The following is a 16,439-nucleotide window of genomic DNA, read 5'->3' as shown; positions in this document are numbered from 1 at the left end:
TGTGCGCCGCCACCCATTCCGGGTGGGGGAAGTGTTTCCACCTGACCAGATAGTGTAGAGTTCCTCGTTGCTTGCGGGAGTCGAGAATGTCCCTTATCTCGAAGTGGTGTTGCCCGTCGATCATCACCGGTGCGGGCTGTGGCGTGCTTGGGTGCCATCGGGAGGTGGTTGCCGGTTTCAGGAGGCTGGTGTGGAACACCGGGTGGAGTCTCCGTAGGTTGTGTGGCAGGTCCAAGCGTATTGCTACCGGGTTCACTATTTGCGTGACTCGGAACGGCCCGATGTACTTAGGCCCCAGTTTTTTCGAGGGTTGGGTTGACTTTAGGAACTTGGTGGATAGGTAGGCCATATCCCCCGCTTGGAACGTCGGTTGTTGGCGCCGGTGCTTGTCGGCCTGCTCTTTGTAGGCTGCCTGTGCATCCTTCAGCGCCGCCGTGATTACTGGCCATGCTTCCGCGATCTTCCGTCCCCAGTCGCTAGCGTCCACCTGGGGTTCCGGGGGTTGAGGTAGCTACGGTATGGGGACGAAGTCGCGCCCCGAGACTACTTCAAACGGAGTTTTCCCCGTGCTCGTGTGGACGGCGTTGTTGTATGCGACTTCGGCGAACGGGAGCAGTTCAGCCCAGTCGTCTTGGTGGTAGTTAGTATATGATCGTATGAATTGCTCTAAGGTGGCATTAAGAACCTCTGTGGCTCCGTCCGTCTGGGGGTGCCAAGCCGTAGATAGGGCCTGTTGGGTCCCCGTCAGCTTTAGGAAGGCCCGCCAGAATTTGGAGGTGAACTGTGTGCCCCTGTCGGTCACCACACGTGCGGGACATCCGTGTAGCCTGTACACGTGGATGAGGAAGAGTTTGGCTAGCTGTTGTGAGGATGGGACCGACGTGCAGGGGATGAAGTGGGCCTGCTTTGAGAAGTAGTCCTTCACCACCCAAATGGCCGTTTTCTTCTGGCTGGGTGGGAGGTCCACTATAAAATCCATAGAGATTTCCTCCCATGGGCGGGAGGGTTCTGCCACCCGTTGTAATAGCCCCGCGGGTTTGCCTGGTGCCCGTTTGGCCCTAGCGCACGTTGGGCAGGACGCCACGTAGGCTTTTACGTCTCGCCTGAGCGCGGGCCACCAGAATTGACGCCGTGTTAGGTGTAGGGTCTTGAGGAACCCAAAGTGTCCCGCTTGTTTGGCGTCGTGTGACCTATGCAAGATCGCCTGGCGTTGCGAGTCCGGGACGTAGATTCTGCCTTCCCCCCATGCCAGGTCCTGTGCCATCGTTACCTTGTCGGGGTTTGCCAGGAACCAGGGGTCGGTTTTGAGGGCGGCGGCGAGGTCCGTGCGCATTCCCCCTGGTAGTTGCGGTTGGCTTCTTCCGGTCGCCGGTTGTCCCGCCGTCGGCTGCGCCGTAGAGTCGAGCTGCCTCCGCGCGCCGCTTCGGGTGGTCACGGCCATCCCCAGTTGCGAGGCGGATAGGACCGTCCCAATGGTGTCTGGGGCGGGCTCTTCGTCTTGGGGCAGTCGGGAGAGGGCGTCGGCCAGGAAGTTCTTTTTGCCCGGCATGAACTTCAGCTGGAAATTAAAGCGGCTGAAGAATTGGGCCCATCGGACCTGTTTTGGGCTAAGGCGTCTAGGCGTTCGTAGGGCCTCGAGGTTCCGGTGGTCAGTCCAGACTTCGAATGGCTGGGTGGCTCCCTCGAGTAGGTGTCGCCATGTCTCTAGCGCTGATTTCACCGCGAAGGCTTCTTTCTCCCAGACGTGCCATCGCCTTTCTGTCTCGGAGAACTTCCTTGACAGGTAGGCGCATGGTTTCAGGAGTCCCGTGGGGTCTTTCTGTAGCAGGATGGCTCCCAGGGAGAAGTCTGAGGCGTCAGCTTGGACCACGAACGGCCGTTCTGGGTCCGGGTGCGCGAGGATTGGCTCCGTAGTGAACAGCGCTTTCAGCTTGTTGAATGCGATCTGGCACGCGGGAGTCCAATTCAGCACTGTGCCTGGGTTCTTGGCGCGTCGGGTGTCCCCCACCCCTTTGGTTTTGAGGAGGTCCGTTAGGGGGAGGGCTATCTCTGCGAACCCCCGGGCGAATGACCTGTAAAAATTCGCGAATCCAAGGAAGCTCTGTAGTTGGCGTCTGTTGCGGGGGTGCTCCCAGTTTAGCACCGCTTCGACTTTTGCGGGGTCCATTTCGATGCCGTCCCCGGAGATTCGGTACCCCAGGTAGTCTAGGCGCTCTTTGTGAAACTCGCACTTTGTAGGCTTGGCATAGAGCTGCGCCCTTCTGAGCTTGTCGAGGACTTGCCTGACTAGGGTCACGTGTTCCTCGTGCGTTTTTGTGTAAATGAGGACGTCGTCGATGTAGACCAGGACCCCTTTGAACAGATGTTCATGCAGTACCTCATTGATGAGCTGCATGAACACCCCAGGGGCCCCCGCGAGTCCGAAGGGCAGTACTTTGTACTGGAAGGCGCCTAGGGGGCAGTTGAACGCCGTCTTCCATTCGTCCCCCTCCCTGATTCGGATGCGATAGTACGCCTCGCGCAGGTCCAGTTTGGAAAAGACTTTGCCCGTGGACAGGTGGGCGAGCATGTCCTTCACCAGGGGTAAGGGGTATTTGTTGGACAGGGAAGCCGCGTTTAGGCCCCGGTAGTCGGTGCAGAGCCGTAGGGTGCCGTCTTTCTTCTCCCGGAATAAGACGGGGGCTCCGACCGGTGAGCATGCTGGCTCTATGAATCCCCTGTCAAGGTTTTTATCGATGAACTCCCGGAGGGTTGCCATCTCCTTCGGGGTCATCGAGTAGATCTTTGGTCTAGGTAAGGGGACGTCGGGCAGTAGGTCGATCCGGCAATCCGTCTTGCGGTGGGGGGGTAGTTGGTCAGCTTCTGCCTCTCCGAAGACCTCGGAGAAGTCGGCGTATTGTTCCGGTAGGTCTGCGGTGGTAGCGGCGTTGTCTTGTGTGGTCGCCTCCGCTCGTCCTACAGTGGGGTTGGTTCTGCCCGCTGGAACTGGTGCTCGATACTCGCCGTCGCCGAATGTGAAGGTGCGGGTCTCCCAGTTGATCCGCGGGTTGTTTGTCGCGAGCCATGGCATCCCCAGGACTGCAATGGGCCGTCCGATGTGCGTGACGACGAACGATGTGCGCTCGGTGTGAGTGCCCATTTGCAGGGTGACCGGCTCGGTTTGTAGCGTGGCTGGTTTCCCTCCCGCTGTGGAGCCGTCCAGCTGGTGGAATGCCAGCGGCGTGGGGAGGGGGAAGCAGCGGAGGTCGAGTTTGGCGACTAGGTCGGGGTGGATGAGGTTTTTTGAGCACCCCGAGTCCACTAGTGCCGCGGCCGTGGTGGCTCCGTTGCCGGCAGAAAGTTTGATTGCTGCCATTATTACGGGGCTTTCGTCGTTCCGTCGTGGTCCGCGCTGCTGTCCCACCGCCTGCCTCACCACGCGTTTCAGGGCAGGCGGGGAGCTTTTCCCGCCGGCTGTTCGGGGTCTGCGTTATCCTCTTCCCCCCAGTAAGCGTCCCAGCCTTCCTCTGGTGTCGCTGTGGCCACGGTCATTCGGCGGTGAGGGGGCGGCCCCAGGTTGGGTGGTTTGGGGCTAATTTTCGGGGTGGGTTTGGGCGCGCTGGTCGGCGGTCGGTTGGCGAAGCAATCCACCGTCTTGTGCCCTAATTTGCCACACCTCCCGCAGGGCTCCCGGTTGAATTTCTTTTTTGGGTATATGGGGCCGGCCATCCCCACGTGTGGTGCGGGTACCTTTTTTCCGGCATAGTTTGTGTCTTCCGTGGTTGTCATGAGGAAGGTGCGGTGCGCGTGTTCGGCTTTCCCCGCGAGGTGGATCCACCCGTGTAGCGTTTCTGGGTCGTCGCGGTAGAGGGCCCATTGGAGAACGTCGCGGTTGAGCCCCCTTTTGAACATTTCCAGCAGGGTGGTCTCGGACCAGTCGCTGACCTTCCCCGCGAGGGCTTTGAACTCCAGGGCGTAGTCAGGGACCGTGCATGTGCCCTGTTTAAGTCTTTGGAGTGCGCTTTTCGCCCTTACTTTGGCTAGGGGGTCTTCGAAGTAGTTTTTCATCTCATTGATGAAAGCAGGGAAGGTGGCGAGGGCGGGGGAGCTGGACTCGTACAGTTGGACGTACCAGTCCGCCGCCCTGTCTTGGAGTTTGATCGCCACGGCGGCGATCTTGTCGGCCTCGGAGTCGTAGGAGTGTCCGTGCCTCCCCATGAACTCCCTAGCGTTCGTGACAAAGAACGAGAGTTTCGTGGGGGTCCCATCGAAGAAGATGGGGAAGTCCTTTGGGGCCCGGGCGTTTTGCGCGGCCCTGCCTCTCGCTTCCCGGTCTGTGGTGTCGTCCGCCTGTGCCGTCTGCTGACCCTCCGCTGGCCCGTGGGGGTTCGGTGCTTCGCTCGGGGTGTGGGCCTGTGCGGGGACGTCATTGGGTGGCGCGGGGGGCATAAGCGACTGGAGCATGGTCCGGAGTTCCGTCAGTTGAGCCTGCATGGCCGCGAGTTCAGCTCGTGCCTCCTCGTCCACAGCCCGCGTCGCCGCTGGGGCCGGTTCCGCTGGCGCGTCCTCGGGGGTGGGTTGCCGGCGGGGTTCCTCCTCCCTCTGCCGCGGGTCCGCTTCCTCCGCCGTCTGCTGGGTGTCTCCATCGTCCTCCTCCGTGTTGACCGCCGTTGGGCTGTCGCTCCACACCCGTTGCTGGGGTGCGATGTGGGGCGCGGGGTCCTCCGCTGGTTTCGGAAGTCGTGCTGCTCCCTCCCGCGGTCGGGTTGCCTCCGTCGCCATCTCCCCTTGGGGTTGGAGCTGAGGCTCGGGTCAGGTGGGGTGGGCGTCCATGGCTCCGGGAGTCCGCGGTGCCTCTGGCCTTGGTCGGTCCTCCTCTGTCTCTTGCCGCGCGGCTCGCCCTCCTTGCCCGCGCCGCTCCGGCCTCATCTTGCTGGTCTTCTCGCCGTCTACTCCTCCCGCGGCTCGTTGTCATCCGGTGGGGCTCGGCGAGGCTGAGTTTATGACTCTCAGCTTTATGTCATGCGCTGCCTGCCTCTGAATAAGACTCAGACACTGGTTCGTGGATCAGGCTCTGATTTATTCACAGCGCAGTTACAGCGTCGGAAGAAAAAAGCTGAGAGTGACAGGAGCGCGCCGGTGCGGGGTTTAAATACCCCGCGCCGGTCAGCACCCCCTCACTCGCAGTCACGTCACCCCCCTTCGTCCAATACGTTGCCCTGCCGGTGGGTGAGGGGTTCCGGGGTCACCCATCATCAGGTTTTCTATTCCTCTGGTGATTGCTGTCAGCTGGGCGATCTCCGATGTATTGGCGCTGATGGCTTGGGTGTGCTCCGTGATCCGTTTAGTTATTGTTTGTTGGCCGTTAGTCGTTGTGGGTTGATGGCTACTTATCTTGAGCCCCTTCACCTATTTCCTTGCTATTGTCATGTGTGCCATTGCGCTGATGACTTCAGCTCAACGGCACTCATGACAGCCACCCATCACAATCCCAACTCATGTTGCATTCACTTACTTATTATTATGTCAAAAATCTGAGCTGCAAAGCACCAAGGCATTATCCCCTTGATCAGTGTAAAACACCTCTAATATAACAATATGAAACTATGCTGTATGGAAAGAGAGAAGAGAACAAGGCTCAGGCAGCTGGGGGAGACAAGAGTTTTTGCTAGTGGCAAAATGCTCATTCCCAAGCTCCACAGAGTTCTAGCACTTCCAATGTAAAACCAGTTTCAGTGCTCTGTTCCAGCTGCTCCAGAGCCAAATCATGAAATAAACTGGCCTAGCTGTCAATGAGATGTTATGGGATGATTCAGGTGATAAGTCAAGTCAGAAAAAGCACAAAGACAGCACATGTAGGTCCATTAAACCACTGCAGGTTTTAAGTTAAATATATATCTTCCATTCTTTCCCTCTACCTTCACATAGATTTTACCATTGCTTAGAACTTAGGTGAATGAAAAAATGAAAATCTTTACCTGTTTACTACACCTTAAATAGTCCCAAAGCCAACATGCAGGACCTAGGCTGCAAGTTAAGAGCAGACAAATTTCAAGACAAATATAAAAAACATGCTTTCACAAAATCATATCATTTCTTTTCCTGGGATTACACATTACCATCATGAATGTTTTATAGTAAAGCAATGCTCCTTTATTTATGCTGTGCACAATTATGCATTATTTACAGCACAATCATACAGGATTACTCAGAAGAAGCACCAATGAGCCTAAGTTTTATTCAAAGTTACTTGTGCATAGACTGTAGCTGAAATTTCTTACACTGAATGAAAATTTCTTCCTTCCAGAAAAGATAATTTCCAGAAGAATATGACATATGAATAGGACATCTTTTTATGTAAGTTTATATTGGGATTATTTTTAGATTATACAAACATTGCACCAGTTATGTAGGTCAAACTGGCCTTGGTTGTAACATGGAAATTCGGCTAAGAGAAGAAGGTGTTCATCTCTCCCAACTGTCTACAAGATTCCTCCATGGTTCAACAGACTTGAACTAAAAGGCAGAAAGATGGAATGGCTGAGGTCTATAGGAATTACACCTAACCAACCAGAAACTCTACCAATTCTGAGTATATGCTGCTACATGGAGTAATTTGGAATAGCCACCTAATTAGAACTGGTAAATATCCATAACAAAATTATTACCACCTGAATTATTAGAGTAATGTCCATCCCACTGCCTATTATTCTCTCTTTCTGAATTAGCCATGGCATTGGATCAAGCTCGCAGTCCAGGGGATTTAAATGGCCATATCAAAGTTACCCCTTGCTTTTCTTTATCATGCATTTCCTTAAGAATTTTGCATGCATGTACAATCAGTCTCAAGGAACAACATTACCCTCTCCTAGAGTTACAGGCACCAAATTCTACTGCAGGATTCAGTGTAAGGCAAAAAAAAAACAGCAGTGAACCATTCTATCCAGTTTAGTCTATTATATTAAGGGAAAAGAAATCCTGCTGAATTGCTAGGTGTTCAAAAGATGCATCAGTGTTAGGAACTGTAGACTTACTCCACTGGGATGCAAAGAGACTGCCCAACCCTCATCATTTCCTTCTGCCATGTGTGCTACCCCTCCCTAAAGCTGCCAACCACATGTCCTTGGCTCAGGCAGAGCCACACATATCCCCATTTTGCCTACCTGATCTCTTCCTCAGGACTATGATACTTCCACTGGACTGGTTCACTTGTAGGTATGCATATATCATCAGAACTTGACAACCCAAAGTTTACTTTTATTCTAGGGTAAGGAGTCACTTTGCTTGCCTGGTCAATTAAAAAAGAAAAGTCAAGTCAACCCATGCAAACAATGTAACATTTCTTGGTAAAAGCAACATATCTGATATTTCTGTTTAGTGCTCACTGCTTGCAGACATGTGCCTCACTCATACTATGTTAAGCTTATTTTTAAGGGAAAAAAATGAAAACACAAAGAAGAAATTCTTACCACTAGGTTTCGAGATGATATTTCTGCTCTATAACTTCTGACATCTTCTAAATCCAAAGTGGCAACAAGGACTTCCTGAAAAAGTTATAGTTTATATTGGAGGCACAGAAGCACTCTGAGCTTATTTAACCCCACTGATACCAGTAAAATTCCTATTACATGCCAACACTGACACATAGGAGTGTTCTTTGAATAACATATATTAACTAACACTATCAAGTACTATTCCCGCCGCTAAACATTACTATGTCATCCAGAGAAAACTGAAGTCCTTGAGCAACAGTGTCACCATTCATAGATATCATGGCACAGCCATCATAATACAAGCGATCACCATCACAGCCTTTCTGGTTTGCCAAGACGTAGATCCCTCCATTCTGGAAAAAGATACATATTAGTTTAAATGCATGTGCTGCTAATTACAACAACTATGAACTTTCAGACAGTGGAGGAAACGTTTTGCAACCTTATTTAAGATAACACAAAGCATCACTATTTGGGCCATCACTGAAGCGATATGGCGATCCAGGGGCACAGCAGTGTTGACTTTTGTGTGAAAGCAAGTTAGCACATGCCGAAAATGCATTTCACTACAGCAGTGGAACAATTACGAATCTGTTTTAAGATTTGGAATTCTTCTTTAATAATTACAATGCAAATGCAATCAGGCACTTTTCTACATCCACAAAATTTCTTCCTGGTGGCCGAATTATATGAAGTCATAAGAGAAAAGATGTGCAGAACAGATAAATGCCACAGAGCCTTATTTCCATCATCATGAAAGCCAATGGATTCACAAATCATCCTGAAACATAGTAACAATAATTTAAAAAATACCGTAAATAATGTAAAAATATACCAGGAACATACCTTTGCCATTGCAGAATTTACCAAATCTACTCTAGTGTGTGCCTTCCTTAACACGTGGTGACTTGCAGAGGAATTTGTGAAGATTTCCACTCCATCAATTCCCATTTCAATGTGAGGGCTGTATAATTGAGCAAATAAATAGCTTGCCACCATGCTATCCAGAAGATTCATTTTATCATCAAGTCACACCACAGAAGAGTAAGAAAACTGAACAGTCAGTGGAATTTGTAAAAACTGACCCAGTAGGAACTTATTTATTTGAAAAACACAATTTCAATGAAATCATTGTGATTGATTGACTGACTGACTGACTGACCGACCGACCGACCGACCGACGGTAATGGCAAGATGGAGGTTAATTTTAGTGGCTTAGTATATTTGAGGAGTGGTGGTGTATGAAGTGAGAACTCTTGAAGATTTCTCCTCTGGTGCTGCTGGAATTATTGTTAGGTTTTATAAACCTTACCTGTAGCTAATAGTGAAGGCGGAGTGATTGGAGCCTCTGAAGCAGCCAGCAACCAGCTTTGGGGAAAGCTGGCTCCCAGATATAGTTGGGACCATCAGAAACAGTCAAGGAGCAGGAGAATATGCTGGAGATGCAGATGCTTGGTCAGTCTTGGGGATCAGCTATTCAGCTACAGCAACACCACAGATCAGCTATTGGTGGGTGCAGAATGCTAGCCTGGAGGTACCACAGATCAGCTGTTAGATCTGAATTGCTGAGCACCAGTGACAGTGGTGCCAAGCATTTGTGTGGGAGCAGTAGACATATACTCAAAGCCACAGAAAGCTTCTGTGGCTTTCTCATTTAACTGATCAGCAGTGGTGATGTCAGCAATCCATATGTATATTGCCTCAGTGTGCTGGAGACCTAGGGTGCTTGGGTGCAATGAATGTTAGAGCTCTAGAGGAAGTGGGTGCCTTCTGGAGGCCTTTCAGTCAGGTTTCAGGCTTAGTAGTAGTACTCAGATGGCACTGACTGAGCCTGTACATGACCTATGGCATGAATGGGATGGGGGAGGTGCATTCATCCCAGCCCTCCTTGATCTCTCAGTGACCTTCGATACCACCGATCATAGTATCCTTCTGGACTAGTTCAATGGAGTGGGAAGCATGGTGTTATGGTGGTCGTCCTCCTTCCTCCAGGGTCAGTTCCAGTCAATGTTAATGGGGGGAAAAGGTTCAACCCTCAGCCCCTGCTTTGGGGGGGTATGTCGGGGCTCTATTCTCTCACTGCTCCTGTTCAACATGTACATGAGGGCAGTGTGTGAGATCATCCATTGGGACAAGGTTATGCATAATCTGCTATATATCTCAACACCTGGTTGTCCAAGGGATACTGCTCAGGGTCTGCCTCAGGGTCTGGAGGCTATAGGAAACAGTATGGGGGGAAACAGGCTGAAGCTCAACCCTAGTAAGAGTGAATGGGTGAGGATTTGGAGGCCACTTGGATCCAATTTTCATGGTTCTAGATGGGATTCCATAATCCCAAACAAACCTGATACTGTATACAATCTGAAGGCTTAAAAGTACCATCTGGCAGAGCCCAGAGACCTGACTTCTCTGTCACCATGCCTGCCCTATGGAATAGCATTCCCCCAAAATTTGACCATCAAGGCCAATTCCCCAAAAGCACTCTTGACAGATCCAGTGAAGAGAAGTTTACCACTGAGTTGTGGTGGCAGGTCTACATTCCAGCCCAAGAGTGAAATTATGAGATTACATGGCTTTTCTTGTGATTGTCCTGGTATTAAGATATAAAGGATAAGGATCCTCTGAAGGAGACCCTGGTAATAACATATAGGGACCTTCAATCTAGTACCAATCTATATTTAGACACTACCATCTCAACATATATCTCTAATAACTATGGCATTTCCATTTGCCATAGTTCCATTTCCACCTCAATGATGCCATGAGCTAAACCATGAAGGGCCACCCAAGACGGGAAGGTCATGACAGAGAGGTCAGACTAAATGCGATCCCTGGGGAAGGTAATGGCAACCCACCCCAGTATTCTTGCCGTGAAAACTAAATGGATCAGTACAACCAGAAATATGGTTATTGCACAATTTAGGATCAGACTAAAGAGATTAGGGAAGACCCACAGATCAGCTAGATATGAGCTCACTAATATTCCTAAGGAATATGCAGTGGAGGTGAAGAATAGATTTAAGGGACTGGACTTAGTAGATAGGGTCCCGGAAGAACTCTGGACAGAAGCTCACAGCATTGTTCAGGAGGCGGCAACAAAATACATCCCAAAGAAAGAGAAAACCAAGAAGGCAAAGTGGCTGTCTGCTGAGACACTAGAAGTAGCCCAAGAAAGAAGGAAAGCAAAAGGCAACAGTGATAGGGGGAGATATCACCAATTAAATGCAAAATTCCAGAGGTTAGCCAGAAGAGATAAGGAATTATTTTTAAACAAGCAATGCGTGGAAGTGGAAGAAGACAATAGAATAGGAAGGACAAGAGACCTCTTCCAGAAAATCAGAAACATCGGAAGTAAATTCCAGGCAAAAATGGGTATGATCAAAAACAAAGATGGCAAGGACCTAACAGAAGAAGAAGAGATCAAGAAAAGGTGGCAAGAATATACAGAAGACCTGTATAGGAAGGATAACAATATCAGGGATAGCTTTGACGGTGCGGTCAGTGAGCTAGAGCCAGACATCCTGAAGAGTGAGGTTGAATGGGCCTTAAGAAGCATTGCTAATAACAAGGCAGCAGGAGATGACGGCATCCCAGCTGAACTGTTCAAAATCTTGCAAGATGATGTGTCAAGGTAACGCGTGCTATATGCCAGCAAATTTGGAAAACACAAGAATGGCCATCAGATTGGAAAAAATCAACTTATATCCCCATACCAAAAAAGGGAAACACTAAAGAACGTTCAAACTATCGAACAGTGGCACTCATTTCACATGCCAGTAACGTAATGCTCAAGATCCTGCAAGGTAGACTTCTGCAATTCATGGAGCGAGAATTGCCAGATGTACAAGCTGGGTTTAGAAAAGGCAGAGGAACTAGGGACCAAATTGCCAATATCCGATGGATAATGGAAAAAGCCAGGGAGTTTCAGAAAAACATCCATTTCTGTTTTATTGACTATTCTAAAGCCTTTGACTGTGTGTACCATAACAAATTGTGGCAAGTTCTTAGCGGTATGGGGATACCAAGTCATCTTGTATGCCTCCTGAGGAATCTGTATAATGACCAAGTAGCAATGGTAAGAACAGACCCTGGAACAACGGACTGGTTTAAGATTGGGAAAGGAGTACAGCAGGGTTGTATACTCTCACCCTACCTATTCAACTTGTACGCAGAACACATCATGCGACATGCTGGGCTTGAGGAATCCAAGGCTGGGGTTAAAATCGCTGGAAGAAACATTAACAATCTCAGATATGCAGATGATACCACTTTGATGGCTGAAAGTGAAGAGGAACTAAGAAGCCTTATGATGAAGGTGAAAGAAGAAAGTGCAAAAGCTGGCTTGCAGCTAAACCTCAAAAAAACCAAGATTATGGCAACCAGCTTGATTGATAACTAGCAAATAGAGGGAGAAAACGTAGAGGCAGTGAAAGACTTTGTATTTCTAGGTGCAAAGATTACTGCAGATGCTGACTGCAGTCAGGAAATCAGAAGACGCTTAATCCTTGGGAGAAGAGCAATGACCAATCTCGATAAAATAGTTAAGAGCAGAGACATCACACTGACAACAAAGGTCCGCATAGTTAAAGCAATGGTGTTCCCCGTAGTAACATATGGCTGCGAGAGCTGGACCATAAGGAAGGCTGAGAGAAGGAAGATAGATGTTTTTGAACTGTGGTGTTGGAGGAAAATTCTGAGAGTGCCCTGGACTGCAAGACGATCAAACCAGTCCATCCTCCAGGAAATAAAGCCAGGCTGCTCACTTGAGGGAATGATATTAAAGGCAAAACTGAAATACTTTGGCCACATAATGAGAAGACAGGACACCCTGGAGAAGATGCTGATGCTAGAGAAGATGCTGATGCTAGGGAGTGTGGAAGGCAAAAGGAAGAGGGGCCGACCAAGGGCAAGATGGATGGATGATATTCTAGAGGTGACGGACTCGTCCCTGGGGGAGCTGGGGGTGTTGACGACCAACAGGAAGCTCTGGCGTGGTCTGGTCCACGAAGTCACGAAGAGTCGAAAGCAACTGAACGAATAAGCAACCATCTCAACATATATCTCTAATAACTATGGCATTTCCATTTGGACAACACACATATCTGCATGGTAATCTGCCAAGCACTGGTTTGTTATGTGCTGTTTTAATGGAAGCCTTGAGGGAGGAACTATTGAAAAGTCCAAAGTAAGGCACTGAAGAAACAGTATTCAATTTCTTAAACGACTTCTTTGGGCAGAGAAATCTCTGTGCAGTTAACACTTCTAAATATCTATAGAGAAGACTTAAGCTCATCCTTTTTACCTGGTTGGTATCCATAATTCTTCACAGATTTCAGTCCCTATGCAAGTATCTAAAGTTGCTAGTACTGCATCACCAAACGGAACACTTTCCTAAGATAAACAAAGAATGAGGATGGACCATCAGAGGGGAAATAAAAGGAATCCATAACTGCAAATATGATCAATAGAAATGAAGATATTTGTCCCAAAGTGTGATTAAGACATTTATAATGTACAATTGGCTCCTCAGTATCCAAATGCAAGGAAAACAGCCTGTCGACCAGAGGCAGTGGGGCAATATTTATTGCATTTTATATTTGTAATGTGCTTCGTTTTTATGGGATTTTAACATTTATTGTTGTAGCACTGATTTTATTGTAAGACACCCAGAGTCCCTCTTTTGGAGGAGATGGGCAGTAATAAAATTTGAATAAATAAATAAATAAATAACCCAATGAAGTTGTGCAGATGATTAAGGATGGGAGGGGGAAATGGAATGCTTGGCTGCAGGTTTACATAACTTCTATTCTGCCCTAATTTAAAAGACTCTGGGTAGCTCACTTAAAATCATAAAACCTAAAAACAATGAATTAAAAGCAGCTTTTAAAAAATCCCACAGGAACACCTTAAGCCCCAGTTGCTTGATGAAAAACATGGTCTTCACCACATTTCAGGATGTCAAGAGTATTTAGTATCTTCTAAAGGGATGGGGCTGCCACCAAAACAACTTGTTTCTACGCTTCTCCCAGCCTCCCAAGGGGAAGGAATCTGCTGCATCCACCTCCAAGCTAATCCACAGAATGGGCACACTCTATTCAAAGAAGATGATTCCATACAAAACAAGGGTCCATGCCATATAGGGCCCATAATCAGAACTTTGAATAGTACTTGGAAACATACCAACAGCCATTGCAGTGTCATGCTGCTAAAGTGGTTCTCACCTGCTAGCAAGTTGGCTGCTGCGTGTTGTACCAACTGTAGTTTCCAGGTAGTCTTCAAAGGCACAAGTAGAAATGAACTTTTGTCCTGTAATTATTTTCATACATTAAACTTTTCTATTTTGTATGCACCAAAAATCTATGGCTGTTCACTGCTGAATTTTAGCACCATGAATTCTGGGAACTCCAAGGGATGCAAAGAAGAGAATCCGGAACTGCATTCACCCTGTAGGCAACAAGTTGACTGCCCCTATTCCACTGTTTTCTGAAACCAGAGTTTAACTGAGTTAAAATATATCATCTACCAGGTATAGTCAATTTAAATGCTGTATTACAGACTTCATGTAAGTCCAATGTAAGCTTCAGGTACAAAACATTTGGAAATTATAAATAATACTTCTTTACGCTACTGAGTAGCAAAGTTAAATAACAAATTAATGCTTACTTTCTTAAGAAATTCAGGCTGAACTGACTCTTTAGATAAGACCCATATTTTTCAAAACAGGCACATGCAGAGTACAGTTTTTTGTATCTTACTGGTAAAAGATCTATCACTGTAGAGCAGTGTTTCTCAACCTTGGCAACCTGAAGAGGTGTGGACTTCAACTCCCAGAGCTCCCCAGCCAGCAGAATTCTGAGAGTTGAAGTCCACTCCTCTTCAAGTTGCCATGGTTGAGAAACACTGCTCTAAAGTAGAGCTTAGGGAAAAATTAAGCAACCCAAGAATTATTTCAGCTTTTGCTAGTGTTCACATTAAGTGAGATGCCTTGCATTTCACAGGTATCAGCAAGTAACTAAATCAACAAACTACTTTTTATTTAATTATATCTCAAAAGGTAAGAGAAAAGAAGTAAGATTAAAAGTTACTGGTTATACATCTGCAATACTAAAGAGGCTAAGAAAATCGTCATCTAATTTGGTGCCTCCCCACGTAGCAGAACTACAATTTAAAGAATTCCCAGACCTGAAAGACTTGTATTTCATTTCAGCCATTTACCTAGACCTTCAGAAAACTAAAACATTCTTGAATCCAGGAGAAAAGAACCTTACCTGAGCTGTAATCTCTTGTATCATCCTTGGAAGAAAATATTCTTCTACATGCCTAATAAAGAAGAAAATATTTTTCAAAAGCTTCCATATAACACATGTTAGACAGATAGAGAAAGTTAACAACTTTAGTTGTATCTGTGCCATATGCAGCTTCCGTGCTAATGGTTATGTACAGTACTGGTCAGTTTTTGCACAGGTGGCTCTTTTATCTGTAGTATTGTTATCCTTGATTTTGGGGTATCTTTGATAATAGACCGGACCCTGACAAGATCATAAAGGTTTTCCCGTCTCCACAGTTTGGGCCTTATTTGTGTTACTTTGTGCATGCACAAAATGGCAGGTGGGATTTACGGGATGTATAACATTTTTTTTAAGGATCAGTGTTAGGTCATCTGTAAAATGTACTTTTTGTCTCGATGGACTCTAGTGCTGCCCACAAACCACTCACAGCTTACTGCGGTGCAGCTGCCAGGTCTCTTCAGCACAATAATAAAACACCCTCAGAGAGCAGATAACTCTGTGTGAGGCACTTGGTGTGAGAGGGACAACTCTTTCCATTACCAGCCAGGCAAGTTGCTCTGAAGAAGGACGGAAACCATGTGCAGCTGACCCAGCAAGATCCACTGAAGCTGAGTGAGATGGATGAGCATATAGTGGTACGCTGCAGAGATGCTTGTGGGAAAAAGGTTGAACGTAAGCTCCGGTATGCCACAAGCACAACCAGCTCCCAATTTTACCTCAATTATCTTTACATTATTCTGTGCAAGCTAGGTTCCCTAGAATCTATCTTGCAAGCCATCATATTATTACCTCTCTGCCATCACTTACCAGATATATGCAGTAATGACACAAAACACAGGGATGCTAATTCCACAAACATTTTTAAAATAGCAATGCCTTCTGAAGGACCCTTTAATACAGATTTACAGTGGCAAATACCAGGGGCCAACCCAAATTTTCAGACTAATTATGGAGCAAAGATAAGGAAGAGAGCCTACCGTGATCTATTCCAAGGAGTGAACCATCTCATTTCCCGATAGTTTCCTGAATTTGCCAATGCTATCTTTGGCCGTATCAGAAGAATTTTCCTTGATAAAAAAGAAAACCTGTTACAAACACACACAATGGAACCAAGCAAAAAGGAGGACGTTTGTTTTAAGTCAGAACTGACCATATTTGAAAAATACCAAATCCAGTGAAAGAGAGTCAAACATATGAATTGTAGACTATGTGAACAGAATTTTAACAAGGAGCTATGGTTCTATCCGTGTCATACTTCTGGTTACAGTTCTGTACAGTTCTCAGAACATCCAGTTCTGAGCACCACGGTTTAAATACTGACACAGAACCGTTTTCCAGTAGATATACTGTATATCCTGTCTGCTAATTGCCTTCAGGGATTCAAAGAGCTGGTTGTCACGTTTAAAGGCCTACATGGCTTGGCTCCCAGGCACCTACAGAAGCATTTATTTCATCAGGATCTGGCCCATCCCACGTGCCACTGCAGGAAAGGACTACTGAGAATCCCTACTGCACATAAGGTTATGTGGGTTGACAGCATATCTTCTCTGGAGCTGCTTCTATGTTCTGGAACATTTTGCTTCCTGAAAAAGGAACACCTCCTTGCCTTTTGCAAGTTCATTAAAAGCTGTTTGTTCCATCAAGCGTTTGAAGGCTCGTGGTATGCAGACTGCTAATA

General features: G+C 47.4%; 1 protein-coding gene across 1 annotated transcript in view; it reads right to left on the bottom strand.

Annotated features, from left to right (window-relative positions):
- NADSYN1 (NAD synthetase 1) overlaps positions 1-16,439 on the bottom strand; it is a 50,678-nt gene that overhangs the window by 22,629 nt on the left and 11,610 nt on the right. The window contains exons 5-12 of the mRNA XM_063289580.1: positions 15,739-15,828; positions 14,741-14,792; positions 12,775-12,863; positions 8,319-8,436; positions 7,694-7,825; positions 7,449-7,523; positions 7,143-7,267; positions 5,958-6,006 (exon numbers count right to left, since the gene is read on the bottom strand). Coding sequence (XP_063145650.1) covers positions 5,958-6,006; positions 7,143-7,267; positions 7,449-7,523; positions 7,694-7,825; positions 8,319-8,436; positions 12,775-12,863; positions 14,741-14,792; positions 15,739-15,828 — 730 coding nt within the window. The remainder of the gene's footprint in view (positions 1-5,957; positions 6,007-7,142; positions 7,268-7,448; positions 7,524-7,693; positions 7,826-8,318; positions 8,437-12,774; positions 12,864-14,740; positions 14,793-15,738; positions 15,829-16,439) is intronic.

Source organism: Candoia aspera, chromosome 1, assembly GCF_035149785.1.
Source record: "Candoia aspera isolate rCanAsp1 chromosome 1, rCanAsp1.hap2, whole genome shotgun sequence".
Lineage (NCBI taxonomy): Eukaryota > Metazoa > Chordata > Lepidosauria > Squamata > Boidae > Candoia > Candoia aspera.
Note: the sequence above shows the minus strand (reverse complement) of the source record. Positions and strands in the feature narration are given on the sequence as shown.